At 48.8% G+C, this 24,377-nt stretch overlaps 1 protein-coding gene across 8 annotated transcripts in view; it reads left to right on the top strand.

The window, feature by feature from the left end:
• The window catches only part of LOC310701488 (zinc finger protein RFP-like), a 221,327-nt gene that overhangs the window by 53,619 nt on the left and 143,331 nt on the right, over positions 1-24,377 (top strand). For 2 of the 8 annotated variants that reach the window (XR_014523059.1, XM_083492449.1), the window contains exons 1-7: positions 9,582-10,202; positions 13,919-14,014; positions 14,763-14,993; positions 16,009-16,031; positions 18,084-18,193; positions 21,718-21,750; positions 22,397-22,426. Coding sequence is in view for 7 of the 8 variants with exons in the window: in XM_083492449.1 (XP_083348575.1) it covers positions 9,777-10,202; positions 13,919-14,014; positions 14,763-14,993; positions 16,009-16,031; positions 18,084-18,193; positions 21,718-21,750; positions 22,397-22,426 (949 nt within the window). In the remaining variant the exon portion in view is untranslated. Of the gene's footprint in view, positions 1-370; positions 1,159-9,581; positions 10,203-13,918; positions 14,015-14,762; positions 14,994-16,008; positions 16,032-18,083; positions 18,194-21,717; positions 21,751-22,396; positions 22,427-24,377 lie in introns of those variants that run through there. The other 6 variants (XM_083492443.1, XM_083492439.1, XM_083492441.1 and 3 more) reach the window with 5 other exon arrangements.

The following is a 24,377-nucleotide window of genomic DNA, read 5'->3' as shown; positions in this document are numbered from 1 at the left end:
CCACAGAGATTGTCAGAGGAAAGCAGCTTCTCTCCTTTCCTGTCTCCTCCAATTCTCCTCTCTTTCCCCTTAGATAACACAGAAGAGATGAGTAAAAGGTTTCCTGGGTGGTTTTTCCTCTTAGAAAATGCCTGGGTTGAGAGGAGGGCAGGCACAATACACATCGGATATAAGAAAGTGAAGGGAACTGATTTAAAAACCATCAAGGAAGATATTTATTCTGAGGAGTCTGCAAGGAGGAGTCTCAGTCTTGCATGCGATGCAAAGGGAACCTGAGTTTTTTGGGTGTTTTTTATTTATCAAGATGTCCGTTTCTGTCTCTCAGCTGACTCTGCCTATTCTTCTCTTTCCCTCATCTTCTCCCCAACAGCAAATGTCACTCTGGATCCAGACACAGCCCATCCCAGCCTCATCCTGTCCGAGGATCGGAAAAGTGTGAGATTGGGAGACAAACCTCAAGCCCTGCCTGATAATCCTGAGAGATTCAACAAGCGGCATTGTGTGTTGGGACGTGAGGGATTCACAACAGGCAGACATTTCTGGGAAGTCACTGTGGAAAGTGGGGAAGAGTGGTTTGTGGGGGTTGCCAGGAAGTCTGTGGAGAGAAAGGGCAATTTTGACTTGAGTCCTACGTGGGGGATCTGGGCTGTGGGGATGTGGGATGGGGAGTACGTGGCCTGCACCTCCCCTGATGACACTCCTCTGTCCCTGAGGGAGCCCAGGAGGATCCGGGTGACTCTGGACTATGAAGGGGGACGTGTGTCTTTTTCTGACGCTGACTCAGGAGCCGAACTCTACACGTTCTCAGGAGCCTCGTTCTCTGGAGAGACCCTCCTCCCTTTCTTTCGTCTATTGGATAACAAAGCCCACTTCAGTATCTCCTGAGGAGACTAAATCTGCCTCTCAGGCCCAGCAGGAGTTTCTCTCCAGACCAGAGTGACTGACATAAAAGCCATTTACCCACCAAGAGCAGGTTGGGCAGTTTTCCAAGGGCCCTTTGAGAGGATTCATTCCAGTCAAAATCAGCAGAAATAACAGAATAAAAATGGGTTGCTCTTGCTTTGCATTTTCTTTCCTTTTCCCAGAATTCCCTCTGCAGCTTACTTCTTAGAGAGACAGTCACACTTTTAGGAGTCCTAATAAATTTTCTCACCTTCACTCTTGTTTTCTATTTGAGGTGTCTGATTTGGCAAAGGATGATACTCTTGATCCCAGGGTTGTGGGTCTGAGCCCCACGTTGGGCAAATGTTTCCTGCACTGCAGGGGGTGGGACTAGATGACCCTCAGGATCCCTCACAACTCTGTAATTCTAGGAAACCTTCCTCTCCCCACAAGACCTTATGCAGTTGTGAAAATGCATGCATCGTTGGATTAATAGAGGACAAAAAAATGAACCCCTTCCCCCACGTCAGGCAGGATAGCTCCTTGCGCTGGAGACCTAAGACAGGAAGAAAAATAAAAAGAAATTGAACAGGGCATCATCTTCAAATGCCCTCTGTAGAAACACCCTCGCCATCTCCACACATTGTCAGAAGTAAACCTTATTGCATTGAGTGGGGCTTCTGTTCAGTTAAATGTGTTTTGAGTGGATGCATTAACGTTCCTTATTCACAGGCTGGATTCTGTCTGTCGGGGGCATCAAATGGGGTGTCCTCTGGATAATGATGGACTCCAGCTCCTCTCCTCATGCTCGTCCAGCATGGCCAGGGGTCAGAGAGGGTGGGAGCTGCAGTCTGGCAGCTTCCGGAAGGGGCCCCATGGGCTGTGCTGCCCCATACATTATGCAGGGCACCTTCCCTGTGTTCCTGAGCCCCACCCCAAATACACAGTGCTCCCCCAAGGAGCGTCATTTCGGCAGCAGCTGCATCTGATTTCTCTCCTTGGATACTAACAGCTGGAACAACAAATGCCTGTGGAATTGACCCCTCTCAAAGATCAGGCAGGACTCACTCTGGCTCCACTATCAGGGCCACTGACTACTGACCGCTGCAGCCTGCTCTCCTTTCCCTGCGTTTCCCATGGGGTGGTGGCACATGATGGAATAAAGACACCTCCCCCCCCCCCGCCTAAGGGCTGCCTCCCCTTCCTCCATCCCCTACATGATGCTGGCCTCGTTTGTGTGTCATCGTACGTTTCCCTGTGAGCCTCCACTCACCCCGTGGAAGGAAGGACACAGAAGTGTCCCATTTGGTCCAGCGCCCAAGAGGGGCCACCCAGACGCCTGTGGAAAACCTGCAAGGAGGACCAGAGAGCAAAAGCAGCCTTGCCCCCCCCCCCCGCCTGCAGCCGCCAGCAACCGATCTTTACAAGCATGGGAGCCAACTTGAATAAAAATATTATTGGCGGGGGGAACAGATAAGCCCTAATCCCCTCCACCTAAGGCTTGGTTTTATCCCTCGGTCTCCTCCTGCACCTTCCCCTGCTCCTTGGTGGTGGCACGCACCCCTTGCCCCGGGCGCCCTGAGCTGGGGGTCTGGCCCGATGCCCACCCCCACTGCTGACAGGCAACACCACACAGCCCCTTCCACACCATCCTTGGTCCAAAAAGCAGCCCTCATTACAAATGGGAGGGGCCAAAGGCCACGTTGGGAACCCCAGGGAGAAGCTGACTGGAGTGGCCACTTTGCCTAGAATGGACAACGCCCCTGAAATATACTCGGAGTTGAGAGTGGATTTCATGCTATGTATTCAGCTCATAGTTGGTGAGGAGGAATGGAAGTTCCCCCAGAATGTCTACTTTATATACATTATTTACACAATGGGCGACACGTGATTGGCTAATTCCGGGATTCTCCCGTAGGCCAATCAGGTTGCAGATTCACATCCACCTGGAGCTGGATTGGGTGGCTCCTGTGGACCAATCATTCTGTTGCATTCTGGACCCTATTGTTCTAGGACCAATCAGACTGCTGCCTTTTGGATCCTATTCAACTCAGTACATAACATACCCACTCTGGGCAGCTCCCAACAGAATATTATTAATAATAATAATTACAGAGCAATAAAAGTTCAACCATAAAAAACTTCCCCACATAGGGCTGCCTTCAGATGTCTTCTAAAAGTCAGGTAGTTGTTTATTTCGTTGACATCTGATGGGAGGGCATTCCACGGGGTGGTGTCACATGTCGGAATAAAGACACTTTCCCCTCCACCTGTCAGAGGGCTGCCTCCCCTTGCTCCCTCCCCTATATGATGTTGGCGCCGTTTGTGTGTCATCATAGGTTGAAGGACACAAAAGTGGCCCATTAGGTCCAGCGCCCAAGAAGGGCACAAAGACGCCTGTGGAAAACCTTCAAGCAGGCCCAGACCTTGTGATTACTGTAGAAGATCCAAAGAATAGTTTACCAAAGGTTCTGGAGAGGATCCAAGAATTTGGACAAGTAGTAGGCTTTAAATTAAATAAAAATAAAACTAAGGCCTTAGTGAAAAATGTGACGGAACAATATAAACAGGAGCTACAACAACTTACAGATCTAGGTATACATAAGAAAATTAAATATTTGGGGGTATGGTTTAAAGCTAAAAATATTAACATACAGACATTTATATAAATACTTGGAAAGAGATTCTAGAGAAATTTAGAAATATCGGGTAGGATGAAGTTATCTTTTGGGGGAAGAATATCAGTTATAAAAATGAATTTAATGCCAATAATGTTATTTTTATTTCAGTCCGTCCTGGTGATCAGCAACACAGAATGCCTCAATGGATGGCAAAAAGATATTTCTGGCAAAGGAAGAGACCTAGAATAAAATATTAATTGCTAACAGATGCTAAAGAAAGAGGCTTCGCCCTGCCAGATTTAAAATTATATTAAGAGGTGTCCTGGCTTTGCTGGCTCTTGGAATGGATAATATTGAAAAATGCAGATTTACTAGATTTGGAAGGATATGACAACAGATTTGGATGGCATGCATACTTATGGTATGAGAAGCTAACGTGCATAAAGGTGTTCAGAATGATCTAAGAAAATCAATCTTTATGGTATGAGAAATATACAAGACCTTAGTACAGCAAAAAACACCATGTAGAAGCAATATCTTAGAAAAAAGTGAATACAGTGGTACCTCGGTTTAAGAACAGTCCTGTTTATGAATGATATATTTAAGTTAGTTAAAAATAAAGGTTTGAGTTGTGAAATATCAAGATTCTAAAAAGATTTGTGAGAAAATAATGTTAAATTATTATCTAAAATGTATAGCTTGCTTTTAGAGTGGCATACAAAAGATTAACAGGTTAAGTTGGGAATGATACATTGGGCAAAGGATTTGGGACATAATATTCAGGTGGCAGATTGGGAAAGGTTATTTAAAATTTATGGAATGTTGCACATTTAAAGAAAATTATATGAAAATGATGTACCAGTGGTATTTGACCCCTACTAAACTAGCAAAGATTTATAAGACATTACTGGCAAGCAGACTTCAAATCCTTCATGGCTTCTTCATTGCTGAGTGACATGTGACTGATCACCAGAGCTCTCCTTATCCAGACTCCACAGCGACAGTCGCTGCTCTTTTAATTAGACATGGATTTAACATGCCCCAAACTTTTCTTCTTTTTTTGCAGAGAGAGGCAATACCAGGGATGACTGTCCTGTGAGCCCTAAACACCTCTTAGCCTAAGGACCTCCAATGAATCTCACCTCTTCACAACCCCCTGATGACTCGGCCAAGTGAGCAAACATGGCTGTTTGTTCCACAAATAATTTTCGGGATGAACTTCTGCATTATCAGGAAACTTAGGTGATCCACACTGAACAATGACAGTTATCAGGGGATCCTGATTATCACGGTCTACTCACTCCACAGATTCCTGAAGGGAGTCTCTCTAACTTTGGGTTATAAGTATGGAAAAAGAGCTCTGCTGGAACAGGCCAAAGGCCCACGGAGTCCAACGTGCTCTTCTTCCGGGGGCCGACAACACCCTCCCCACTTGTGATTCTCAGCAATGGGCATTCAGAGGCATCTCCCCCCCCCTCAAGAGCTCAGGTGAGAAACAGCGTCATCCTCCATGAACTTGTCCTAAGGCCAGCCAAATTTGTGGCTACAGTTATCTTTTGTGGCAGCAAATCCCACTGTTTAAGGATGCAGCCTGTGAAGAAGTCCTTTCTCATGTCAGTCCTGAATATTTAAAGGTATTTTTTAGCCGGGGGGGGGAGCAGTCAGGGGGAGGTATTGGCTGTGGTCCTTGCCATAGCACAGTGGCCCCCGGCAGCTGCCGAAGAAGGTCAGGGGCCAGCAGCACCTAGAGCTCTTCTCAAACTGCAAGCATCACCCAGCAGATTTCACCAGCCTCCTTTACCTGGCTCTGGTTCCTGCAAGAACATCTTTCCCCCCTTTTCCGTTTGGAAGGAAAGGTCCAGTTTGGGAATCAGAAGCCCCTCTGGGGATGGGGAGAGAGAGAGAGAGAATGGTTATTATTTGCAGAATCTGGATCCAGATAATATTCCTGGAATTTAGTCTACTCTGGACACTGGACACATTCCTTTTTGACATTTTCACCCCCCCCCCTTCTTAAGACAAAACAAGCAAGAGATAAATATGAAAAGAACCACAGAAAAATTAACAGTTATATGCTGCTGTGCTAGAACTTTATTTCTCAGTTGACTGACATGCAGAACGGGACTTATGAAGCAGGGATACCGTATTTTTCTCCCCATAGGACGCACTTTTTCTCCTCCAAAAATGAAGGGGGAATCTGGGTGCGTCCTATGGGGCGAATGCAGGCTTTCGCTGAAGCTTGGAGAGCGAGAGGGGTCGGTGCGCACCGACCCCTCTTGCTCTCCAGGCTTCAGGAAGACATCCGCAGCCTAGGCAGCCCTGCGGGAGTTCCTGCAGGGCTGTCTAGGCTGCGGATAGCAGCTTGCTTCCCGGAGCGCCGGGCGCGCTGAAAGCAGAGCGCCTGGCGCTTCGGGAACACATCTGCAGCCTAGGCAGCCATGCGGGAGTTCCCGCAGGGCTCCCCACGCTGCGGATAGCAGCCTGCTGCCCGGCGCGCGGGGCACCCTGAAGCAGAGCGCCCCACGCGCCGGGCAGACATCAACCAGCCCCACAAGCTCGGGGGACAGTGGGGAGGCACAGCGCTGCCATCCCGCTGTTCCCCGACCTGGTTTTGGGGGAGAAATAAAGGAAAACCTTTTTTCCTTTATTCCCCCCCCAAAAAACTAGGTGCGTCCTATGGGACGGAGTGTCCTATGGGATGAAAAATACGGTATTTTGGTTTGTGGTTTTCAATGAGTATAGACTTATGGACTAAGTTGTTGTGTTTTTATCTCCTTATATTATATAATAATTAAAAAGAAAAATAAACAGATTGTTTTCATAAACAATATGCCAGCAGAGTACATTTAAATTGTTTAGTACACAGAGATTTTTAAGGTTTATGGGACACAACCTAGCCAAAATGAAGCATCTTTTAAATCCCACTAAGTTCAAATGAAAGGAACCCAAGCTGCACTCCCAAACCATGTTTATTGGGCGGGGGGGTAAGACTCACTGAACACACAAGACTTGCCTCGGAGGAAACAGGAGATTCCACTGTGCTTGAATCGTAGCCAATAGGCCCTGGTAAAGTCGAGTATGAAAAGAAAGTGCTGCCGTCTCCCCAGTGGGGCTGACCCCTTGGAAACACGCTTAGGATTGCAGCCCGAGCTGTTTGTGGGGTTTGCTGCAATCCTCACCCCACTTACCTGGGAGTAAGCACCCCCGGGACTTACTTCTGAGTAAGCATAATTAGGACTGAAGCCCTAGGCCAGCTGTTGGGAACCTTTGACCCTCAGATGTTGCTGAACTACAAATCCCATCATCCTTGGCCACGCTTGCTGGGGCTGAGGGGAGATGTGGCTCAGCCCCACCTGGAGTACCATAGATTATATCCTCTGAAACGCTATTCCTTACCTTGAGAGCCCACAATGCCGCAGTTCTCCTCTTTGACTTGCCAGAACATCGTCCTCTGGCCTGGCTGTGTCAGGGATGCCTCCTCCTTGCCAAAAGGCCCCTCCTTCTCCTTGGCGCTCGCTGGGCCCTGAAACAGCCAAACATCCCCCACTCAGGTTCTGCTGTTCCGGAAAACGCCATTTAAAGATGGATGCCCAAGATCCCACACACACTCCCACTCCCGATTTCATAATGCCAAGCCGTGTAAAATCACAGCCCCAGTCCCATCCCTAAGCACCTGCTGAGAGGCAGTGTGGTGTAGTGGTTAGAGTGTGGGACAAGGACCTGGGAGGCCAGGGTTCAAATCTCCACTTGGGCGTGAAGCTCATTGGTGACCTTGAGCCAGTCACGGGCTCTGCCTAGCCCACCTCACAGGACATTATTTTATAATTTCCACTCTTTATCATTGTACGGAATACTATGTGCACTGCTTAGAGACAATGGAAATCCAGCGGTACAGAAATGGTTGAGACAAATTCAACGGGGCTGGGAAGTTGCTCAGTGATGGGGCATATGCGCTCTGCACGTGCTCAGGTGCACTCTGGTCCTTAGCTGGTCTGTTACATTCGCCCTGCTCAAGGAAACACCCCATGCCTGCCGCTAAGTGAGGTGTCCACTTACGTGAGTCCGCCCATCTCTGTCCATTTCCAGTCCCTGAGGAGGAAGCAAGGAACAGGGGTGACTTGGGACCGTCGTTCCGTTGTCAGTGTTATGTAGTTCTCACCTGGGGCCAGCAGGGGGATACTGTAGGTAGTTTTCACTCAGGTCCACATATGCAAATAAGGGATTGAAAGTGATGTTCAGTGATTGGCTAGTTACAGAAAGTGGTTCCTGACTGACGACTGACGACCACTTTCTGTCAGCAGCAAGGGTTATAGTGGCAAAACACTGGAAAGATAAAAATACACCCACTAAAGAGGAATGGGCAGTTAAATTGTGCGAGTACTTGGAGCTCGCAAAGCTGACAGATGCAATAAGAGATAAACCTAAAAATTGGTGAAAGAAGAATGGGAATGTTTAAATAATTATTTAGGGGACAAGGGCTCAACAAGAAAGACCTGGCTATGTTTAGAAAGATACCGCATAAAGAAATTCTCCCTGATACCAAGATGAGGGATTCCTTTGGAATGCAGATAGAGAGAATGGATAAGAATAATGATCTGTTGTGAGCTTGACGGAAGTGTACAATAGATGAACTATCCTGCTTTGGCTCATCTTCCTTTTTATTCTTCTTTTTTCTTTCCCATAGTTGCTTATGTTCTGTGTCATTTACTTCGATTCTTTTTGTAGTTTTTTCATTTATTATTATTATTATTAAGGAATTTTCCTTTGTAATTTTGGTTGTCTATATTTACATGTACTTGTTTAAAGCAAAATAAAAGTATTAAAAAAGAAAGAAAGCGGTTCCTGTTGCGCTGTAGTGGAGCTCTATATAAGCAGGCGGCTGAACCCTTCAGTTCAGTTCTGTTCTGGCCTCTGAATAAACAAGAGCTGTTTGAAGAATCGCTGTGTCGTCTGATATGTTGACCCACAACTTAACCGTCTGTGAGTCCCCATTTGGCTGCGTGAGGAATCGTGTCGGGGCCCGAGGGGAAAGGAAGTCTCTTTGGAAAGAGGAGAAATGAAGTTTCAAGGAATGAAAGCCATGCCAGCCTTGATTTCGTAGGCTTTTCCACAGTTGTGCGTCTTTTCCTTTCGGTTCCCAGTTTATGGGCAAGGGGCTTGGCGTTTGTGGTTCGAATGTAATGGTTGTTTCCTGACTTGCGAAGATGGCAAGGTTTGTCCCGGCTGCGTGGCTTGTTGTGAGCTTGGGGCTGGTGGGGGGGTTGGAAGCAGCCTCAGCCGCTAAAGGAGGAGCTGAGCTGTTTTGGGAGGGGAATAGCGGCCAAGCAAGGGGGCTGGGAGCGTAGCTTGGCAGTGCTAGTGTGGGTGTGCCATGTACCCCGTGCTGATTGGCTCAGGCGCAGCGGTATGCAAATATCGAGTTCCGTTGTCGGGTCCACCCACCTAGGCTTGTCGGGTTTAAAGAAAGAGGCAGCAAAGGTAGCGCTGGATTGTTGAGGTTTCTGTGCTGCTCGGTGCGACATTGAAGAGGAAAAGGGGACCCCCCCCTCCTGCCAGCGAGCTGATGGTCTCATGCCCGAGTGTGACCGCGAGCGGGGGGCGGGGAACGGCTGTGGTGTGCGGCTTATGTGCCCCCCCTCCGTTCCGTAATGGGCTGGTACTCCTAGAAGCCCTAACAGAGCTGCCTTGGCTGGCAGGTTGTTTCTGGGGTTAATTTCAGGCGCTCCTGCTCGTGTTTCAAGCTCTGCTTGCCAGAGTGGGCGGTGCTGCCCCCTGGGAAAGGGGCAGGGTGGGGGGGGGGAATGGCCAGCAGACTTGGGAAAGCTAGCCTCACTGGAACAAGTTCATCAATTCCGTTGCGCTCATTAAACTAGGATATTTGCAATTGGATTTTGAATAAATGTGCAATTAAAGGCGTTGTCTTGAGGGATTGAAGTCCCGCTTGCTCAATCAGAACTCGCCTCCATTTAGGGCAGCAGCAGATGTTCTCCAATTCAAAAAGGGCAAGGAAGCCTTTGAATGAAAATGTTACTGTATGAATACCACAAGTTGCTAGGTACCTGTGTGTTTGTGTGTGTGATCAAAAGCATGGGAAGCAATGAAGAATAAAACATTCAGCAACTGCCAAGATCTGGGAACATGCTTTATTTTTAGAAAATAAATAAACAAATCACGTGGTTCCTGAGTTCCTGAGTCATTTCCAGGAAAGGAAACACCCACTGACTAAACGCTGAGAAAGTGAAACTTAATTCGGGTCCTTTTCGTGAGGGAGCCATGGCGGCTTCTGGGCGTCCGGTCCAGAATCTTTGCGATGAAGCCACTTGCCCCATCTGCCTGGAATATTTTAAGGATCCAGTGATCATCCCGGAGTGTGGGCACAACTTCTGCCGATCCTGCCTGATTCAGTGCTGGGGGGAATCGGAGGCAGAGGCTTCCTGTCCTCAGTGCAGAGAAAGAGTCCAGAGAAGGAGCCTCATCCCCAACCGGCAACTGGCAAACTTCGTAGAAATAGCCAAGAATCTCAGCCTTCAAGAGGGAAAGGAGGAAGGAGGGAAAGGAGGAGTCTGTGAGAAACACCAGGAGCCCCTGAAGCTCTTCTGCAAAGTCCATGAAGCCCCCATCTGCCTGGTGTGTGACAAATCAAAGGAACATGAAAATCACAAGGTGATTCCTCTGGAAGAGGCTTTGGAGGAATACAAGGTAGGAGATCCCTGGATCTGGAGGGGGAGAAATAGCTGTGGATTCAGGTCCGAAGTAGGCATGGCATTAATTGGTTGTTTCTTACATTAAAAGCAGCCAAGGGCAAGTCTGGGAGGAGGGACTTGAAGTCTTTCTCTCTGCCAGGGGGACAGAGGGATCTTCCCTTGAAATACTCACAGCAGCTTCAACTCTTTACTGGGACTGTGGGAGGGAGAGAAAGGGTTAACCTCAATCACATCCCCCAGCAGGTTGCTTTGTACATATGAAGAACACTACAAGTGTAAATTGCATGTACACAACTAACTACAAGTCTCTTTTGGCTAGCAGGATGCGTCCTCAATGCCCTGCAAAGCAGAGAGCAGCAAGGGATCAGCTGGGGGGGACGGGGAGTGGTGGCCAGGAATTGACCACATAGTGCAGGATCCCTGCCCCGCAAGTATCTGTCTGACGCAGATTTAGGAGTGGGGGTGGAGTGGAAGCACCTACTGGTGAGGAGCAGGCTTATTCTGGGGGTGCTGTGGGGCCTGTGCAATGAGGTTTCAGTGGGGGAGGGGTGTCTGCTGAGGATCTCCCATCCCAAATGGCAAAGGACTCGGTGATTCCAGAGTAGCATCTGCAAAGACAAGAGGGAAGGTGACTTTGCCATGACAACTCAGAATTGGACCTGTGCTATAAAAAAAGATAAGATTCTCATTCTGCTTCAGAAGAAACTTTATAAAATGTCTTTTAATCCCTTTTAAAATAATTCACTTCTTCTACTACAGTGGTGCAAAAATGCTCCTGTGCCATGCAATGCTAAAAATGCCACAAAATAGTAATGATAATGAAATGAAGCTGCCCCTTTGAACTTGCGGGATGGATTCTGGCCCAGGAAGAACTTCTTTGGCCCAGAAATGGAAGAAGCTCTTAAATCTCCCCTGGTGGTCCAAGCACACGTGGGCTCTGGCTACTGCAGAGAAAAGAACTGACCAGTAGCAGAAAACCTGAATTGCCATCTGACCCAATTAAGTGGCAGAGCAGTGGGGCCAAGAGGAAGGGTGGAAAAGCCCTAGGCTTGCAGAAGAGGGGTTTGGAATGGGTGAAGTTTTGAGAAGCGCTGCTCTGTCCCTGTCTCTCTAGCCCAGGGGTCTGCAACCTTTAAGACAAAAAGAGCCACTTGGACCCGTTTCCGAAAAAAAAACAACAACTGGGAGCCGCAAAAACATTGCAACATTTAAAACAAATATAACACTACATATATTGTTTCTGGCCTTAATGCTATATATACAGGATCGTGCAGTCAGCTGTCAATCTCAAGAAAAAAGGACAAATTAATAGCTAATTAAAATATTTAATTTACAACCAGGTAACCAGGTTAATGGGACTTTTGCTCCTGAACCTCAGTGCTCAGTGTCTGCACATCAGGGCTGTAAGACGTCACCTTCATTTTCACACAGGCTTGCAAGCTGTCATCTGTGAGGCGTGATCGGTGCTTGTTTTTAATATAGTTCATGTTGGAGAAGACCTGCTCACATACATATGTGGAAGAGACCACAAGGGCCATCGAGTCCAACCCCCTGCCAAGCAGGAAACACCATCAGAGCACTCCTGACATATGGTTGTCAAGCCTCTGCTTAAAGACCTCCAAAGAAGGAAACTCCACCACACTCCTTGGCAGCAATTCACCAAACTTTCACCTGCTTAAGTTTAAAAAGGGGCTTCAAGCAACTAAAAAGGGGCTTCAGGCAACTAACTCCACGTGGAATTCCACGCGACCGCGACTGCATAATCAATGCCACAAAATGCCAAAGAAAATTAACCAGGGCCCCAGTGAACCATAAATCATAATCAGTGCCTGATGTAAATAATAATTAATAATGAGGGCCCAATGTCATCCTCGTCATTATAAAAATAATCCCTCTCTTCGTGCCGCCCAGCCTCCCAAGAAAAAAACCCCACTTCAAACGGTCACAAAGCACAAATTCCACGCGACCGCGACTTGCTATGCCCAATAATCAATGCCCCAAAATGCCATAGAAAATTAATTAGGGCCCCAGTGTACCATAAATCATAATCAGTGCCTGATGTAAATAATAATTAATAATGAGGCATTCGTCATTATAAAAATACCATATTTTTCGCACCATAGGACGCTCCGTCCCATAGGACGCACCTAGTTTTTTTGGGGGGAAATAAAGGGAAAAAAAATTCCCTTTATTTCCCCCCCCCAAAAGCAGGTCGGGGAAACCGAACCAGGTCGAGGAACAGCGGGATGGCGGCGCTGCGCCTCCCTGCTGTCCCCCGAGCTTGTGGGGCTGGCCGATGCCTGCGGGGCGGCAGGCTGCTATCCGCAGCGTGGGGAGCCTTGCCGGGAAGTCCGGCAAGGCTCCCCACGCTGTGGATGTCTGCCTGGCAAGGGGGGCGCTCTGCTTTAGGGCGCCCTGCCCACCGGGCGGCAGGCTGCTATCCGCAGCGTGGGGAGCCTTGCCGGGAAGTCCGGCAAGGCTTCCCACGCTGCGGATGTCTGCCTGGCGAGGGGGGCGCTCTGCTTTAGGGCGCCCTGCCCACCGGGCGGCAGGCTGCTATCCGCAGCGTGGGGAGCCTTGCCGGGAAGTCCGGCAAGGCTTCCCACGCTGCGGATGTCTGCCTGGCGAGGGGGGCGCTCTGCTTTAGGGCGCCCCACCCGCCGGGCGGCAGGCTGGTCACCTCCGCCCCTCGCCACCGCCCTGGAGCCACAGCAAAGGCTTTAAAGAGCCGCATGCGGCTCTGGAGCCGCAGGTTGCTGACCCCCGCTCTAGCCTCTTGGGCTGCCTTTGCTCTTCTCCAGACTAGTTTGTTGCGCTAGAAAACTTTCCCATCCCAGTTCTGCTGTGCTTTTCAGCCAGTGTGCTGTGGCACCTGGGGGGCCTTGAATGATGCTCAGGGGTTCTGCTGGCAACACTGGCCTCTGTCCCTCCAGCTGTTTGCTCCAGCAGCCCTGGCTACAAGCTCCGCTGGCGAATGGTGCCTCTGGGGCTGGCCAGGGGGTGTGGGCTGCCAGGAGCTGAGGCGGCCTCGGAGGATGCAAGGAAACTGGCGAGGGGCCCTTGCTGTTGGGAAGGGACAGACAAGTCCCAGGCCCCTGTGGGGCAGCGTGAGGAAGCACCTCTCTTTGGGGCAGCTCAGAGACCCAGAGGAGGACTCCTAAGGAGAGGGGAGAGGAGGCTGAGAGAGCCCTCCACAAGGGAGGGTGTTTGAGAAAGGGTGAGGGGCTGCAAGCTCTGCAAGCAAGGGGGGGACCCAACTGGGATCCTGAGCCCCACAGGGACACCACAGAAAGAAGGTAGTTGGACGAGGGAGTCATGCACCCAAAAAGGTTGAAAACCTCTAGACTCTTATTTCCTCCAGTAAACTACCTTGCTATTATAGCAAGGCCATCGGGCCCAAGAAGCCAGTGTAATATTCATCTGTCTCTGTGTCTCAATCAAACCTCTCTATCTCCACAAGGGAGGGTGTTCGAGAGGGTGAGGGGCTGCAAGCTCCATAAGCAAGGGGGAACCTAACTCGGATACTGACAGGGGTGCTGCAGAAAAAAGGTAGTTGGTCGAGGGAGTCATGCACCCAAAAAGGTTGAAAACCGCTAGACTCCAGTAAACTACTTTGCTATTATAGCAAGGCCACCGAGCCCAAGAAGCCAGTGTAATATTCATCTCTCTGTGCGTCTCTTTCAAACATGAGTTTTTCCTTTTTCTTTTCAGGGAGAGATCCTTCACCACCTGGAGATTCTGAGGAAAGAGAGAGAGGAAATTCTGGCCTATCAAGCAGCCCTGGACAAGGAATGCAAAGACCTCCTTGTAAGTGCCACTCTTATTACTAGGGAGGGAACAAGCACTTGAAGAATTGAGTCAGGACTGAGGAGGGGTGGGGAAATCTGCCCATTTCAGCTTCTCCCGATTTCTCCTTTTTCCATATCAGTCTGTTTATTCATTTATTATTCTGAAAATGAATCAGATGTTCCTTGTATAAATATTTTTATATGTACTTTACCCTCATAAATCCATTTTTTGTGAATATTACCTGGCTGGGTCAACCTTGAGCAATTTACAGGTGTGAATTTCAAACGATTGCTCTGTTTTGGTCTCCATACTTTTTCAGCAATAGCAAATTAGGTAAATTCACTTTTGAATGCAGCTAATTTGAGTTTATTTTCCATTGTTGTTTATTATATGAATAGCAGTGAATGAGAAGCCTGAGGACTTGTGAGCTGAGAGGGTGGAAGTAGGTCAATCCAAATCCTGATTTGCCATCAATATTACTAAAGAGTTGTCTTTCTATATGTACATTTTTACATCCCACTTATCCATGGCTAGGGAAAAAATGCTCCTTCCTTTAGGCTGTAGCCCTCTGCAAAATAGAAATCAACAGAAACAGCAATGGAGAGGGCCTACCCTCAAAATAAAGGTTTACTTCTTTAGTAACTGGAGGTTGGTTTCATGTCTATGAAAAATCAGAAGTGTCCTCCCTGTGGAATTCTCACAATTCTCTTCCTCATGTTTTGAAGGCTGATCACCTTCCACACTCAGACCTCCTCTTTTCTTGCAGAAATTAACAGAAACGGAGAGGCTGAAGACTGTGGAGAAGTTCAGAGAACTGCGCCAGTTCCTGGAAGCACAAGAAAAACGTCTGCTGACTCGCGTGGAAGAGGTGGAGAAGGAGATTGCAGGGAGAAGGGATGAGCAGCTGGCCAGACTCTCCAGGAAACTCTCCTCTCTTGAGAGGATCATCCAGGAGATGGAGGAGAAGCGTCAGCAGCCAGCGAGTGAACTCCTGCAGGTAAGATGGTGGCAGGAACAGTCCAGGGCTCTGCTCCAGGAAAAGGCTGCCCGTTTCATGTATGCAAGGAGTGCAGGGGCTGAGTTGATGGAGCCTCTAGTCAGGTTTGCAATGGACAGGAAGACCCAAGAGACCTGGGAAGCTTAACTCACCTGAATGCAGACTAGAGATTCGTCTGTATTCTTGATGGAACGGGAGCTGATCTTCTGCTCTTTGCTGATGCCTTGTCTCCGAACGCCTTTCAGCTGTGGGGGGCTTCGTCTGGGATGCGTTCAGGCCTCCTTCCGACATGAGACGGTCTCTTGACCAAGCTTCTCTTCCCGTTCCCTCCACAACTTCTGGGTTGATCCGCTTCCCCATGGATACAGATTGGCCCAAAATGGTGCTCAGTCACAGTGAGCAAAGTGCAAGACAGAGGGACTCATCCAGACTGCTGCTTGTCCCACTCCTTTCCCCCAGGAAAACCCTCTTTTTACTGCTGAATTAGAGTAAACATCAGCCAGGTTTTCTCTGGGTTGATGTTTGCTTTGATGTTGCACCAAGGAGCAGGTTTTTCCTGGGGGAAAGTGGCAGCGCAAACTTTTCTGGGCACAGGAAAAGCAGAAGTGTGGGTGAGCCCAAAGAAACACTGAGCTGTTTTTTTACCCCTTTGGAGGCATTTTATGCTGCAGGTGCTTTTTTTATTTCCAGGTGGAAAATAGAATTTGAAATTTGGGGACTGGGACAGTGCCCTGGCAGGATTATCCTTTAGGCTTACGTTTGTCTGAATAGCACAATGCAAATTGGATTAAAGTTATTAAAATATGGAAATGTGGAGAACTTGAAATTGAAACAATTCATAATTTCAGACTGGAAAAATAAAAGCTGTGAGAAACCCAAACTGGCTGATTCCGCCATTCCTACCCTAAACCTTGGCATGTGCCAGGCAGACTGACTTCCGAGGGCCAGGGTCTGAGGGGGTCTTCCTAGTGTGGCCTGTGGTGTGCAGTGAATTCCCTTCTCTTTTCCCCTCTAGGATGTGAGAAGGACCTTGCAGAGGTAAGTGGATCTGGCTCATTTCCATTAGCATCACTCTTTGAAGCTGAGATGCAAGAACCTCAGACATGGCCCTCCAGGGGCTGCAGGGGGGAGACTGGAGGACTCACTCCCTGCAGCACCTCACAGGTAAAAGTAGAGCCCCCTCTTCTGAACTTGTGCCCCCCCAACTCTCCCTCCAAGGTTCAAGGTCAACTGCCTCCTCCCTCCCTCCCCACATCACTTCACAAAGGGATGGGGGCTCTTTTCTTTCTCTTGCACTTTCTGTTCATGGACTTTGTGGTAATTTCAAACATCTAGAAGAGAAAGTCCCAAAGATGCTTGGGAAGAGTTTAGGACATATTTCAATGTCCAACTAGAAGCCCCTCAACTCTGGTAACTCATCCCCTTTGAGGCACTGAGGGAGGGACAGTCTGTAGGGCTAGAATGGGTGGGTTCTTTTTCTTTTCCTTGGGAGCGTTTCCAGCGTGAGAGGCTGAAGGTGGTCTGGGGGTGAAAGTCCGGTTGTTTGATGCCTCTGGAGGGAGAGTCCAATTGGGCATGGAGTTGTGCCCTTCCTGGGTGAGAGAGGGGGTGAAGGGAGGGTGGAGGTGGTTCTCCTTGACCACTGGGCAGCTTTGGACATCACTCACATCCTCTGAAGAAGCTCAGGGAGGGAGGGAGTGCAGGCATTCCACCTCAGGGGTCTCGTTAATAATAATAAATTTAATAATAATAAATTTTATTTATATCCCGCCCTCCCCAGCCGAAGCCGGGCTCAGGGCGGCTAACAACAATCAAATAATCAAACAGTCAAATAGTCACACAATCTAAAAATATTTCATTATAAAATTAATTAAAATCAAATTGATGGCAACCAATTAAGCAAAATTCTGTGCAGGTTGCCAGAGGAGGGAGTCAGGCTGGGCCCTGACCAAAGGCCTGGTGGAACAACTCTGTCTTGCAGGCCTTGCGGAAGGATGTCAGGTCCTGCAGGGCCCTAGTCTCTTGTGACAGAGCATTCCACCAGATTGGAGCCGCAGCCGAAAAAGCCCTGGCTCTAGTTGAGGCCAGCCTAACCTCTCTGAGGCCTGGGACCTTGGGGATGTTATTATTTGCAGACCGTAGGTTTCTCTGTGGGGCATACCAGGAGAGGCGGTTCCGTAGGTACGAGGGTCCTAGGCCGTATAGGGCTTTAAAGGTTAAAACCAGCACCTTAATCCTGATCCTGTACTCCACCAGGAGCCAGTGCAGCTGGTATAGTACCGGATGAATGTGATCTCGCAGCGAAGACCCCATAAGGAGTCTCGCCGCGGCATTCTGCACCCGCTGGAGTTTCTGGGTCAGTCTCAAGGGCAGCCCCACGTAGAGCGAGTTACAATAATCCAGTCTGGAGGTGACTGTCGCATGGATCACAGTGGCTAGGTCAGGGCGAGAGAGATAAGGGGCCAACTGCTTAGCTTGGCGGAGATGAAAAAATGCCGCCTTTGTTATAGCTGTAATCTGCTCCTCCATAGAGTGGGAGGTATCGAAGATTACACCCAAACTCTTAACGGACGGTGCTGGCACTAATTGCACCCCCGCAAGAGATGGGAGTTGCCCCCTCGATCCCATATCGTCCCGCCCCAGCCAGAGGACCTCTGTCTTCAAAGGATTTAACTTCAACTGGCTCCCACGTAACCATCCAGCCACAGCTTCCAGATATCTGGTCAGTGTGTCTGGGGCCGAGTCAGGATGGCCATCCATCAACAGATAGAGTTGGGTGTCATCAGCATACTGATGACGTTCTTAAGTCCTGGCACCTTCCCAGAAAGTTGTTAGGGGGCAACATTGTTTGAAGCCATGGGAGCCCTCCGGTGCTGTCTCTTGGGGTTACATCTTGTCCCTTGTTCTGTTTAGCATCCTTACGAAGCCACTGACAGCTGTCCTCAGGGGTTTTGGACTGAGGTCTCATCTGTGGTAGAAATAAACCTGTTGGGAAATAAACTTCCACTTTGTTCATGTTATTGAGATCTCCTGCAATAATCAGGGAGACGGGGCCACAATGGGGCCATTCACTGTTTTTCTTTTCACCAGGTATGAGAAAAGAGAGAGTCCAGAGAAGCCACTGGCTTTCCCTCCAGAACTGAGGAACAGGATCTTGGAATCCTGTGATTTTGTGGAGGATGCAATTAAACAATTTAAAGGTATTGAAAACTGGCTGCCAGGATTTCACCCTGGGAATTCTGTTTCTTCTTCAGAACTAAACATGCCAGGCTCTTATTGCATGGAATTGAGTAACCCCAGGATACCTTCCTTCTTAGTGCTCCAGCCTTCATTTCCTGTTCTCCAGAATGGCCCATGTTTATTGTGATGCTGGGAAAGAAAGCCTGAACCAGAGTGTAGAGCAAAGTCAGGATTTTTTCCTCCCATGTGCATCTGTTTACAGTTATACGAAACCTCCTTTTCCTTGTGGTTCCCTGTCTGCACAATCTGGGGTTGTCCTTTTGGAGGTTCTCCTGCTCTGAATGGAGTCACAGGGCATTAAGAAGCCCCCAGTTCCCCCTCTGCCTCCTGCTCAGGCTTCTTTCTCAGCCGTGGAGCCAAGGCCTGAGCCGTCTCCTCCTCAGACGTCCCCCTGCAGCTGCCATATCTAGGGCTTCGGCCTTTAAGATCTCCTGAGAGTTCCCCCATTGGGAGAGGAAGCAAGAGCACATGAGCCCCAAAGGGCACAATTATGCTTGTTAACTGTTGTGTATTGAGTCAAAGGATCTTATATCTGTATTATTATTGTCTGTATCAGGCATCCACCCCACAGATGCTAAGATTAAGGCCATCATCGAGGCACCACGACCACAGAACAAGACGGAGTTGCAGTCATTCCTGGGACTTATTAACTTTTATCATTCGTTCTTACCCCAGAAAGCTTCGGTAGCTGAACCATTACATAGACTGTTGCAAAAAAAGAATGTGTGGCGATGGGGGCAGGGGCAGCAGAAGGCTTTTGACTCCTTGCGAGGAATGCTGAGCAGCAGGAGCGTCCTTGCTCATTATGACGAGTCAAAACCTCTGGTCCTGGCATGTGATGCCTCTCAATACGGCCTGGGGGCGGTGCTGAGTCATAGGGAACCGGATGGGTCGGAAAAGCCCATCTCTTTCTATTCCCGTACGTTGGCGCCAACGGAGCGCAACTATGCTCAAATTGACAAAGAGGCGCTTGCAATTGTGGCAGGAATCAAAAAGTTCCATGATTATGTGTACGGTCGCCATTTCTCCATTGAAACGGACCACAAACCACTGTTAGGGCTGTTCAACCCGAACAAACAAACGCCACAAATTCTCTCCCCCAGAATGTTGCGTTGGTCTATATTCCTGAACGGGTTCCAGGACCCATGTGCCGGGGAAACGGTTGTGCCACGCTGATGCGCTGAGTCGATTGCCCCTTCCTGGCGGGAGCAATGAGGATCCTGCTCCAGCGTAGCACATAATGATGCTGGAAACACTTCCGGGGGCTCCTGTAACGGCTACTGATATAGCTGAGAAAACGAGGAAAGATGCTGTTCTCTCCCGTGTGCTCACTTGGGTGGGGAGGGGGTGGCCAGGTGGTTCGCATGAAGGCAAATTCAGGCCTTATACGACAAGGCAGCACGAGTTCTTGAGACGCTTCACATGGGACACCCGGGAATGGTCAGGATGAAGTCGCTAGCACGATGTTATGCGTGGTGGCCTGGAATGGACCAGAACATAGAACAATGGGTACAAACATGCAAGGCATGCCAAGAGGTGCGGCCAGAAGTGGCCAGAGCACCAGTCCACTGGTGGGAGCAGTCCAGATCTCCCTGGAGCCGGCTGCACTTAGATTTTGCTGGGCCATTCCAGGGGAAGGTCTTTTTGGTTATCGTCGATGCATATTCCAAATGGTTAGAAGTGGCGATGGTCCCTAGCATGGCATCAGCTGCCGTAATCAAGGTGTTGAGGCAGCTGTTTGCAACCCACGGGTTACCTGAGACCATTGTATCAGATAATGGGGCAGCTTTTGTATCCCAAGAATTCAGGGCATTCTTGGCTGATAACTTCATAAGAGGGGTCACATCCGCGCCCTTTCACCCATCCTCCAATGAGCAGGCTGAGCGCATGGTAAGAACAGCCAAAGAATCCATTGCGCGCTTAATGGAGGGTAACTGGTCAGCTCGCATCGCGCAAATGTTATTTTTGCAGCATGCGACGCTGTGTACTGCAACGGGCAAGTCGCCAGCTGAGCTGCTTTTGGGTAGAAGACTGGTAATGGTGCTGGATTATGTCCACCCGGATAAAATGCCAAACCGTAATTCAAGAGCAACCCCCCAGGCTGAGACTGACACAACAAGGTATCTCGCCCCTGAAGATCTGGTCTGGGTGAGGAACTATTCACGAGGTTCGCGGTGGGTGGCTGGTGTGGTCACCCGGGCTAGTGGACCTGTGTCCTATTATGTGACCTTGGAAAATGGGCAAGTTTGGAAGAGACATATAGATCAGCTGAGGCGCCGGGCACTCAGCAGGGAGGAGTCAGATAATTCATCCCTGGCTAACGACGCAGAGCTGCAAGACCAGAGTGAAAATGGCCCAGAGGTGCAGTCACCAGGGGCTTCAGCAAATGAACCAGGGTCTGCTAGTCCTCATGATGATGAGGTACAGGTAGGGAACCCTGAGATGTCTGGGACTCCATCTGTTCCTGACGAAACCCCTAGAGCAGCCCCTCTACCACAGGTAACACCCAATCCAGAACCGGCAACACCCGTTGACAGGAGATCAAGTAGAAGTTGTAGGACCCCACAGTACCTGAGAGATTACGTCTGCTGTGCTCACTAGGGGGGGAGGGGTGTTGTGTATTGAGTCAAAGGATCTTATATCTGTATTATTATTGTCTGTATTTGCATTAGGGTAAAGTAACTGCCTTTTGGTTTCAGAAGGTAAAGCTACTATTGGTTCATTTAAGCTGCTGTATTTGGATCCTCTGTCTTATTGGTTTCCTCCAAAAGGCAGGACTGTGATTGCCTGGTATTGTTCCCTCCAAAATGTATCCTTTCTAGCTAGTTCCCTGTCCCTATAAATGTAGCTTTCCCCTCCTCAGTCTTCAGTCTTGTTTGCTTTAATAAAGAAGTGTTACTAGAGAACTGTCTCCAGCATATTATGTCAAGAGAGCTGAAATCACAAACCCCACGTCACAACATTAACAACCTTAAAGATTTGTAGAAGGTTTGTGAGGGAGGGTTTCCTTCTGCATGGGAGCTCTGCCTGTCCTTCCTCATCAAACTTCACTTCTCCTTATGTTTCACAATTTTGGCTTTAATGATTCCCCCCACCACTTTACTTGGGGAAGATGTTAAGGCTGCCTCCATCTCCCCTCTGCCTCCTTTTACGGGATTCCTATTGCTCTGCCTCCTCTCCAGTCCTCCAATGTAGAGCCCAATTTAGGGACAAAGTTCAGAGACCAGCAGGATTCATGCTGAATATTTTTATTCTCTTATTTGTAAGCTTGCTTTATGATTGCTGAGTTTTAAATCTTTAGTTATTTTCATAGATTCTTCCTATGATTTTCTTGTTTTTAATTATTTTTTGTACAATTTAATTAATATTTAATAATTGTGCTTGAATTTAAGGATGCCACATTATGAAGTGTTACTTTTGTATGGATATTTATTTCAGGTGGAAGAGTGTTGCCCTTACACTTTATATCTTTTTGCTTCCTCAGATGCTGTGTTATACAGAAAACCGATTCAGAAAGGTAAATTTCCAGGGGAGGAACAATTTGACAGGAGGGATGGGGACTAATATTTCATGGGTGTTGAGCAGTCTGTTCTGCAGACTTTGGGACCCCCATCAATGGTGTAAGTCATGGTAACAGTCCTCTAGTGGTGTTTGGGTTCTTTGTCTGCCCCATGAATGAACTGGGAGGGAGGTTGAAGCCTTGGATTGGGGGCAGAGCTTGTCCCTGCGAAGAACCTGCACACCAGTCTGAGTTCCTTTCCTGCCTATAGACAATTATCCTGGTTTTTTGTTTAATTTTATAGATTTTGCTTTCTTTCATAAAATGTATATACTGCTTTGTGGTAGGAAAAAGCCTTAGAGCCTTACAATATCTTACAAAAGCCCTTAAGGAGGATCCTGCAGAGTCAGTTCAATGTTCATCTTGTCCAGTTCTCATGTATAAGGAATCTCCCTTGCATTTTTTTATCCCTCAAAAAATTCTGTAGAGGTTATTTTGGGGCTTCTCTAGATTTGCTTCGATTTCCCCCTCGTGAAGTGTGTTAAAAAGGGCACCCGCAAGCACCCAGTCCCTCCTCCACCTCCTGCCAGGCTGGTCTCCCAGCAGCAGAGCCCAACAGCAACAGCTGTTGTAGCCTGTTAAGCCTGTCTTTTTGCTTCCTCAGATGTTCAGTCATTCAGAAATCTTCTGAGAGGTAAATTTCACATGGAGACCCCAATTCACCGGGGGGGACGGGGGACTAGTGTTTCATAGGGGTCAAGAGTCTCTTCTGTTCAGCTTGACTCTGACCCTGCTGTTTGTACCACAAAGGCAGAGAGGGTGGACTTGAAGGTGCAGAAGGGGGGGAGATAAATTACCCAGAAGGATCAGCTGGAGGAGGGAAGAGTTTCATTCCTGCCTAGAGAGAGTTGGGTTGCTTTTCCATGTGACCTTTTTCTCAGACAGGTCCTCTATTTTCATGATTAAAATTTCTCCCCGGGCGGATTTTTAAAATTTGGCAAAATGTCTCAAGTTGTTTGGTTTGGTTTACAGTAACCCATGAAAAAATTTCTAGTGCATTGGACTCAGACCTAAGGCACCCAGCTAAGCTAGCCTAGAGCAGAGAATCGCAACAGAGCAGCATCTTCAGCTAGCCACGTCCTGTATAAAACCCTTCTCTTGTGGCTGAACTAAAAGGACGCTGGCTCAGCTACAAGATCTTGGAGAACTAGTCCAGGAGGGCAAGAGTTAACACCCCCCTGCCCTTAAGGAAAGTCCATATGTACGGCAACCCCACACTTGCCTGTCATGACTGTCTAAGCTCCTAACTGGTAACTTTTTGAGTTATTCCCTCTTCCCTCCATGGAATTAGTCTTATGTTATATATTACATCCAAAAGAGAAGCATGGAATAAGCTGTCCTTTGTAAAATTGCTGTGCTACCTGCCTTTTATTTTCCCCAGACTTCCAAGATGGTGGGGAGGAAGGCAAAGACAGGCCAAGTGGGTGAGGGCGATGGAGAGCAGGAATAAACAGGCTCCCCATTTAACACGACTGCCCTTCGCAATCACCAGTTTGAGTACAGCCTGTTTGTCCCGGAACTGTACTCTCACGGCACACATTCCCATAACATGGATGCTGCCCGCTGAGTATGACTGCAAGGTTGCCGGGAAGGGCTCCAGAGGGGGCAACTTACCCCTGGGGAAGAATGTCCTCGCGGTCTGGTCCGACACGATAGTGAATCCAGATCCGGAGTCCACCTCCATGTCGCACTGCTGACCCTCAATCTTCACCTTGACGTGTGCCTTGCCTTGCGCTGGGAACTGCACGACCCTCCCGTTGATCTCCATTACGTAGTGGCAGTCCTTTAGAAAATGGGTTGCTGTGGGCGGTCTGCGATGCTCCAGTCTAGGTGCTCCTTTCGCTCCCAACGCCGCTGATCTACAGACCCTGGCGATGTGACCTGTCTTCCCGCACGTCCGGCACATAGCATCCCGGAAACGACAACTCTTCCGCTCATGGTTTCCGCCACAACCTGGGCACCTGCCTCGGTGATCTTTGTGCACTGTGCAGGCCTGACGCACTGACTCGACCCCACAGACTGGGCTCTGGCTCGGAGTAGCCTCTAGCTCGTCCATGGCATGCGCAACTTCTATCTGTGGCTTAGGGGCCTTGCGACTGGCATCAAGCTCCTCTCTTTCATAATTCTCTGTGGTGGTGGCCTCCTTCAAGGCTGAAGCAAGGGTAACCTCTTCTTTAGCCACGATGCGTCTTCTGGCTTTCTTGCTGCTCAGACCACCGACAAACCGATCCAGGAGAGTCTCTTCCAGATTTTGGAAGTCGCAGTGCTGAGCGAGCTTCCGCAGTTCAGCTAGAAATGCAGATACAGACTCCCCAGTAAGCTGCTGCCTCTTATGAAACTCCATCCGCCGGGTCATCTTGGTCTCAGTAGGCACCAAGTGGCTTGTTAGGCAGGCAAGAATATCTTTGAGAGATGTCTCACTTAGCTTCGCTGGAGCAAACAATGCCTTGGCCAGCTTGAAGGTCTCAGGCCCACAGTAGCTCAGGAATGTGGCCCTTCTTTTGCTGGCATTGGTGATCCCTTGAGCCTCTGCGAAGAACTCGAAGCGTTCGACGTAGTCTTCCCACGTGTGGGGCTCTGATGGC

Source organism: Podarcis liolepis, assembly GCF_965112155.1.
Source record: "Podarcis liolepis genome assembly, chromosome: 2".
Taxonomy (NCBI): domain Eukaryota; kingdom Metazoa; phylum Chordata; class Lepidosauria; order Squamata; family Lacertidae; genus Podarcis; species Podarcis liolepis.
Note: the sequence above shows the minus strand (reverse complement) of the source record. Positions and strands in the feature narration are given on the sequence as shown.